The sequence below is a fragment of the Rattus norvegicus genome, chromosome 3, assembly GCF_021556685.1.
Source record: "Rattus norvegicus strain SHRSP/BbbUtx chromosome 3, alternate assembly SHRSP_T2T, whole genome shotgun sequence".
Lineage (NCBI taxonomy): Eukaryota > Metazoa > Chordata > Mammalia > Rodentia > Muridae > Rattus > Rattus norvegicus.
Window position 1 is genome coordinate 12,103,394 of NC_141536.1, and position 8,554 is coordinate 12,111,947.

Sequence of the window (8,554 nt, forward strand, 5' to 3'; positions counted from 1 at the left end):
TTGCTTTATTTTTCAAGTGGGGGCTGGGAGGCAGCGGCAGGTGGATGTCTGAATTTGATGCCAGCATAGTCTAAGGTAGCAGGACTGTATAATAGAGTGACCCTCTCTCAAAAAAACAAAACCAACCAACCAACAACAGCAAAATAACCAAACATGACCACAGTATCAGAGACTTCTGGGATACCACTAAGAGACCAAACCTCAGAACTGTCAGGACAGAAGCACTGGAGCTCTGAAGGTGGAGAGGCAAGTTGATGAGAACACACACACTTTTCTTTTTTAAAAGGGATCAACTCTCAAATGTAAGGCATTTAGAGCCACAACTGCACAGGACCCAGAAGAGGACCCAGGTCTGCTGCTGTGCACCCATATCAGGTGGCTTACAGTGACACCAGTTCCAGGGGATGGGACAGCTCTGGCCCCAGACACTGTGTTTATGTGTACATACTCCGAGCACATACAGACATGTTTTAAAGGATATAAGGGAAAAAATATATCACAAAGCCAAATGCTGCAAAACTAACAGCATATCTCTCAGCTTCCTGAAAAGCCAGGTTAGAATGGAAAAATGCATTTCAGATCTTGAAAATAAATAATTTTCAATCAAGATTGCTATATTCAACAATTTTATCTTTTAAAATGCTCTGAAGTACAAGGAAACTTCAAGATAAATACAAAGTAAGGCAGTTGATGATTTCCATTTATTTCAGGAGATACGTAAAGGAAGACTATGGCACAGGGAAGAAAGCTTCAATCAGTAGGTCATGGGACGGGGTAAATTTTACAAGAGGTCTAGGAAAGGAGTGTGGCATGTCCCACACAGTGAATGAGCCTCTAACACTAATAAAGAAGGATGTAAAACTAGATGATGCAACTAACTCAAAAAGCAACTGACAAAATAGAGGACTTGGCAAATAGTAGCCTTAAATACAGATGGCCTCCGCGGACCCCTTAGACTGACTGATGGGGGCTTAAAAGAGAAGACCCAGCAACTGTGTCCAAGAAACGCACTTCGCTGGTGTACAGACAGACAGACACAAAAGATAACCAATGTGCTATGCCAATGGGGGCCTAGAACGAATTGGAGATATATTCTCATGTCTGAGAAGCAAACTTCAAAAGCAAAAGAGAATCAAAGTCAGTGTAGACTAATACAGGGGTGATGAAGGAAGATGGGACATGGCGGGTGTGAAGGTACACACCTTTCATCCCAACATGTAGGAGGAAGAGGAGAAGGAAGAAGACAGACAGATCTGTGAGCTTGATGCCATTCTGGACTACTGGGCAAATTTCAGGACAGCCAGGGCTATACAGCCTGAGTTGAAAAACAAAAACCAAGATATATGTGCCAAGTGTTGGGGGTCTCAGACATCTGCTAGCACATGTCAGGGGTGTCCTGAGAAAATAACATGCTGGGTCTACATCCTACTCCCCACTCTGGGAGTTGTCCTCAGTTGGTAGAGTGCTTGCCTACCATGACAGCTTCAAGAGAAGATGGCTCAGCTGTTAAGAGCCATGGCCTCGGTATTACCATGCAGATCACAGCTGTCCCCAGTTCCAGGTTACTCAGTGCCCTGTTGTGAGTCCAAGGGCACCAGACACACATATGATGCCCAGACATACGTAGAGACAACACACACACACAGAATGAAAATAAATAAACACAGAAACAGAGAAACAGGAAAATCAAAGGTTCTACTTCTGGCTCCTATGGTACAGGTACACAAGTCCCTGCCATTGAAAATCTTTCCTAAAATGTCAGGCATGGTGGCACATGCTTCAGTCCCAGCACTTGGGAGGCAAAGCCAGACAAATCTCTAAACCGGAGGGCAGCCAGGCCTACATTGTGAGACCCTATTTCAAAAAAGCAATCGAGTCTCCGAAAAAAGAAAAGCTCAAATGGACTCATTGTTGAACTCTGCCTAACATTTATTTTATTTTTTATTTTTTTTATTTTATATATATATATATATATATATATATATATATATTTTATTAACTTGAGTAGTTCTTATATACATTTCGAGTGTTATTCCCTTTCCCGGTTTCCGGGCAAACATCCCCCTAATCCCTCCCCCTCCCCTTTATGGATGTTCCCCTCCCCATCCTCCCCCCATTGCCGCCCTCCCCCCAACAGTCTAGTTCACTGGGGGTTCAGTCTTAGCAGGACCCAGGGCTTCCCCTTCCACTGGTGCTCTTACTAGGATATTCATTGCTACCTATGAGGTCAGAGTCCAGGGTCAGTCCATGTATAGTCTTTAGGTAGTGGCTTAGTCCCTGGAAGCTCTGGTTGCCTGGCATTGTACATATGGGGTCTCGAGCCCCTTCAAGCTCTTCCCGTTCTTTCTCTGATTCCTTCAACGGGGGTCCTATTCTCAGTTCAGTGGTTTGCTGCTGGCATTCGCCTCTGTATTTGCTGTATTCTGGCTGTGTCTCTCAGGAGAGATCTACATCCGGCTCCTGTCGGTCTGCACTTCTTTGCTTCATCCATCTTGTCTAATTGGGTGGCTGTATATGTATGGGCCACATGTGGGGCAGGCTCTGAATGGGTGTTCCTTCTGTATCTGTTTTAATCTTTGCCTCTCTATTCCCTGCCAAGGGTATTCTTGTTCCCCTTTTAAAGAAGGAGTGAAGCATTCACATTTTGATCATCCGTCTTGAGTTTCGTTTGTTCTAGGCATCTAGGGTAATTCAAGCATTTGGGCTAATAGCCACTTATCAATGAGTGCATACCATGTGTGTTTTTCTGTGATTGGGTTACCTCACTCAGGATGATATTTTCCAGTTCCAACCATTTGCCTATGAATTTCATAAAGTACCTCGGTGTGACTTTATTTTATTTTTTTAAGAGACAGAGTCCTTTTGTGCAGTCCTAGGTGTCTTGGAACGCTCTAAATCAGTCTGGCCTTGAACTTGTAGAAGGCCCCTGCCTTCCTGGTGGCTATGATTAAAGCTGCATCTGGCCTTTCGTTTTTAAAGAACAGCAACACTTCTGAAACTGTAGACTGCAAGAAAGTAGAATTGCTAGGCATGTAAAGCAATGCCACAGAATATACAGTCAGCGCACACTGCTGAGCTGGCTCTGCGAAGCCTGACGTAGAGGAGCCAATGGGAAAGGCAACTCTCAAGTGTCGCTTTGATGACAAGGTGCCCAAGTCCTCCAGACTCTCAGGAGAGGTTAAGTACACAGGGAGAAGATGGCTAACTGACCACGCCGGGCTCATTGCAGGGATGCAAGATTAGTTGAGCACATGCCCATCAGTGACTACAGCATAAGGACAAGTCACATGACCACGATCACTCAGAAAAGCTCTTCAGCAGCCCTTCATGATAAAGGCTCTGTGGAAACTCATAATAGAAGGAACATACCTTAACCTGATAAAGGCTTTGTTTTGCTTTGTTTTGTGTTTGTTTGTTTTTCAAAATGGGGTTTCTCTGTGTATCCCTGGCTGTCCTGGAATTCACTGTCTACATCAGGCTGGCCTCAAACTCAGAGATGTACCTGCCCGTGCCATCACCACCCAGCTGTAGAAGTTTGTTGGGGCTTGTTTTGTTCTTTTTTTTTTTTTTCCATCTATAGCTGATATTATCTTAAGTGGGAAGAAAATGAGTATTTCATCAATTTAGTTTGTTTTCAAAACAGTGTCTCACTAAGTATCCATGGCTGGTCTGGAACTCAGTGTAGACTAGGATGGCCTCAAACTCATATTGCTCTGCCTTGGTCTGCCTCCTGAGTGCCAGGATTAATGATGTGCACTCCCAGGCCCAGCCCACTACAGTGTCTTTATTGAAGAAATGGCTCACTGGGTAACGCGCTTGCCACTAAGGCTGACAAGCTGCTGAGTCTGACCTTCAGAACCCTTAAGGTGAATGGGAAACACACACACACACACACACACACACACACACACACACACACACACACACACACACACACGACTCAGAGGCAAATGAGAGCATGTGCTGCTGAGGGTGCTGGAGAAGAGCACCCTTCAGTCCTTCCCATTGCTGTGGGAGCAGCACCATGCTTGCTCGGCTCTAGTTCACACCATGCTTGCTCGGCTCTAGTTCACACCATGCTTGCTCGGCTCTAGTTCACACCATGCTTGCTCGGCTCTAGTTCACACCATTCCGCTTGCTTGCTTTTTTGCTTCTCTTGCTTGCTTGCTAGGTATTTATTTATTTATTTATTTATTTATTTAGAGACAGGACCTTTCTGTGTAGCCCTGGTTGTACTATATATAACTCACTCTGTACACCAGGCTGGCCTTGAACTCGGAGAGATCGAGTTACTCTTTCTTTGTGTGTGTTTGTGTGTGTGTGTGTGTGTGTGTTTCTCTGTGAAGGCTAGAAGCACCTCATTCCTTGGAATCACCTGTAACTACATAGTGAGACTTTTTGTCCAATAATAAAATAAAAACAAACCAGCCAGGTATGTTGACTCAGTGTGTGTTGCCAGAATTATAGCATTCAGGAGATTAGGTCAGGAAAATTAGAGCTAATTCAAGGCCATGTTCTGAATTGTCTGGGCAGCTTGCTGAGGCCTTGGCTTAAAACAGTAAAATAGCTGGTTGGTGGTTGTGTATGCCTTTAATCCCAGCACTTCAGAGGCAGAGGGAGGAAGATCTCTGAGAGTTTGAGGCCAGCCTAATCTGTAGAGAGTTCTGGGACAGCCAGGACTATAGAGAAACAACAGTAAAAATCACAGAGAAGGGCTGGAGAGATGGCTCAGTGGTTAACAGCACTGACTACTCTTCCAGAGGTCCTGAGTTCAAATCCCAGCAACCACATGGTGGCTCACAACCATCTGTAATGAGATCTGATGCTCTCTTCTGGTGTGTCTGAAGACAGCTACAGTGTACTTACATATAATAAATAAATCTTAAAAAAAAAATTACAGAGAAAATCAAAACCAAGCAACTATCTCCCTCCACTATCCTCAAGGGGGATAAAAACCATCTCAACCGCAGGCCCTATGTCCCTCTCCCAGTGTTGGCTCCATAGAAGTGGGCGCCTTTGTCCGATTGCCCATTGTTGCCTTCTTACTCTTGTTCTCTTCCTTCTGTTAGGTGGATCGAAGATACCAGAGCCGTCTGCAGGATCTGAAAGATCGCCTGGAGCAGTCTGAAAGCACCAACCGCAGCATGCAGAATTACGTCCAATTCCTCAAGTCCTCCTATGCAAATGTGTTTGGGGATGGGCCCTATACATCCTCCTACCTGACCAGCTCACCCATCCGCTCTCGGTCTCCTCCTGCCTGAGGCCACCTATCCAGGGTCTGAAGCCCTTGCAGGATGCCAGACAACTGTGGCGTTACCAAACCATAGCTAGCAAGCCCACTGGGTCTCAGATGCGATCAGGGGTCTGTTCCTCAACTAATGCCAGCAAAGACCCTAGAGCAGCCAGGGATGAATCAGGAGGGCTCTGGTTCTCTCTCCTGATCTGGGAACCTGGTGGAATTTTCTAATGATCTTCACAGCCTTATATTTGCTATATTAGGTACTAGATTTTTAAATCCCTGTGACTAGAGTCTTCTTCCTTTCCTCAGGGAATGTTTGTACAGACTTCCTGCAGAGACGCCCTTCTCTTCTGAAGCGTCTCTGTCTTGGGTTTCTTTGAGCTGAAGTTGCAGGAGTCCTTCTCTGACTCTGAAGGCCTACATTGCTTTTTCTTTCCTTTTTATTTATTTATTTTTTATTTTTAATAAAAATAGAACTTTATTTGTATTAAGAAATAGTGAGGGGTTGGGGATTTAGCTCAGTAGTAGAGCGCTTGCCTAGCAAGCGCAAGGCCCTGGGTTTGGTCCCCAGCTCCGAAAAAAAGAAAAGGAAAAAAAAATAGTGAAAACATGTAAATTAGTAACTAAGCCTGTGCTTTTATCAGCATAAAAACATGACAGAGAGAGAGATGCAACGTTCGTTAGAGCTCATGGAGGTAAGAGGCTCATAGCTCCTAGCTCCCGTGGAACCTGTAGCTACAAATGTCATGAAAATATGTTGTTGTAATAAGTCCCTCATTACATAGCAACTGGCATGTCAGAGCTACAGCAGGTGTGTTCACAGTGAAATGTTTGAACACAGACCAAACTGTGTGGCACGTGTGCTTGTAACCGTATGTTCTGGTTTCACAGTTCTGGTAACACTAACTGACCACCTCTTACTGCAAGTAAAGTATAGAGCAGTGCAGGAATCCGCCCATCATCCCCTCACAGAGGCCGTGGTGATCTGTGTTGTTCCAGCATTGATGGATATGCTACTGAAGGGGAATCTGCTTTTCTCTCCTTGGTGAGCAGGGCAGGAAGCAGTGTTTTCCACAGTGCCAATGGAAACCTCCCATGTCTGCCTTTTCTATAGGCCACTGGTCCTCAAGCTCGTCACAGACGCTCATGGCCATGCAGCCTGACATTCAAATTCCTATCTCATTATTTATCCTTTCTTTGCATCTCTGGGATTCATTGATTTTTGACATTTTTGTGTGGTTTTACAGGAAATAAAGTTTTTATAGTCAGTTATGTCAGACTCCTCTGATTTCCCTTATCACCCTCTCCTTATTTTAAAAATGATGAAGCTGAGGGAGGTGACACACACACCTGTCATAATCACTTGGGAGCTGGAGGCAAAAGGATCAGTTCAGTCAGTGTTAGCCACAGCTACAGAGTGGTTGAGGCCAGCCTGGGCTACATGAGAGCATGTCTTTATTCAGACAATCATTTTTAAATGACTGAATAAAGTCAGAGTTGGAGAACATTAGTTTGGAGAGTCTTTGAGTTCATTTCATTGTGGACCAGATAGGCAGTGGCTCCTTGGGTTGGTTTCTGAAGATAAAGCACCTGACGGCTGGGGGCAAGACACTCCATCAGGCCTCACTACTTAGGGTTTGGGGAGGACCATATATGGGGATAGGTGTGGGATGTGCCTATGTCATGTGTTAAATGCTGCCTGCTTTTTGTGTGGTAAGATTTGGGGCCGTTTTTCGTCTTTTCCTGTGTTGAGGGAATGAATTGCATAGAGTACCACTTGGTGCTTTCTGAAGCTGGAGGAGGGCATCAGAGTCCCTACTGAAGTTGTGGATGGTTGGGAACCACCACGAGTGCTGGGAACTCATGTTCTCAGAGCAGCATGTGCTCCACTGCCCACCCAACTTATCTCTCCAGCCTCAAGACCCTGGGTTTGATCTGCAGTATTCATCCACCATTGCCAACCAAAACCCACCAATGAGTACAAAGCAAAGCTTGCTCTTCAGAGGGGTCGCCTCCTAGCTGGCATCAGCTGAGCTGTGGCCTTGATTCTTCTCTTGCTTTCCTGTTCCTGTGAAAAAACATCATGACCAAGGCAATTTAAAAAGAAACTAATTTAATCTAGGGGGTTAGAGTTCATAATGACCTCACAGCACAGAGCTCATGTCTGGATTCACACTGGGAGGCACTGAAGGAGCACCAGGAATCACGAGTCCTTTGAAACCCCCCTTCCTGCACCGATGAACACCTCCATTAGTAAAGACAATTCTTTTCAAGCAGGTTCAACACCTGGGAACCTTATAGTTAAATACTCGAACCTATGGGGGCCATTCTCATTCAAATAACTATGGCATCTCAGTCATTCTAACTCGATTCCAAAATTCCAGAGATTGGGGCTGGAGAGAGTCCAGTGACTAAAGATGGAGCACCCACCTAGAAGGCCAAGGAAAGAACCTTGAAGTTATCAAGGTGGGCTGGAGAAATGCAGTTAAAAGAGCTCACAACACCAGTAACTCAATTCAGCTCCGTTGACATTCAATTCCTATGGCCTTAGAAGGCACGCACCACAATCACGTGCACCTTTACATGTTGAAAACAAATATACCTTTTTCTTAGAGACAGGGTCCTACTATATAGCTCTGGGTGGCCTGAAACTACTGTAGATCAGGCTGGACTTCAACTCAGATCCCCTGCCCCTTGCCTCTTCTGTGCTGAGATTGAAGGCATGCACCATAATAAGCCCTGGCTCCTAAACAATTTCTCAATAAAAACACTTGTCAAACTTAGACCACCACATGCATGTGTGCTTATGTAAGTAATTCCTCTTTTCATTTGCCACACTAGTGTAATCACCTCAGCACCACAGGCTGAGCTGTATAACTGTTTTGATGGAAGTAACTTGGAGTTCATTCCTGGGAATTTTTTTTTTCTAGCCAGGCCTTTCCCTGACTGTCCTGGAACTCAGTCTGTAGATGAGGCAGTCCTCAAACTCAAGACATCTGCTCCCAAGTGCTGGGATTAAAGTTGTGTAACACTATACCCTTATCACTTCCGGGACTCTTATATTAACGTTTGTAAAATATTTTATTAGAAGTCCAAAGATTTTTTTTTAGCAAACAATCAAACGTGTATGTATGTATGTATGTATGTATGTATGTATGTATGTATGGCATGTGCATGCATAGCGTCAGAGTCCACAAAGAGGGCAATGGATCCGTCTGAGCTGGAGTTTCAGTTGTGAGCTATTCATGTGGGTGCTGGAAAAAAACAAACCAGGCTGTTCCACAAGAAAAGTAAGGGATGTGAACGCCTGAAATA

At 44.8% G+C, this 8,554-nt stretch overlaps 1 protein-coding gene across 46 annotated transcripts in view; it reads left to right on the top strand.

Moving 5' to 3' along the window:
- The window catches only part of Odf2 (outer dense fiber of sperm tails 2), a 47,019-nt gene extending 40,270 nt beyond the window's left edge, over nt 1–6,749 (top strand). For 45 of the 46 annotated variants that reach the window (XM_087650414.1, XM_087650431.1, XM_087650462.1 and 42 more), the window contains one exon: nt 5,070–6,511. In XM_087650414.1, coding sequence (XP_087506540.1) covers nt 5,070–5,261 — 192 coding nt within the window. In that variant the 3' untranslated portion in view covers nt 5,262–6,511. 46 annotated transcript variants of the gene reach the window in all.
- The last annotated feature ends 1,805 nt before the right edge of the window (nt 6,750–8,554 follow it).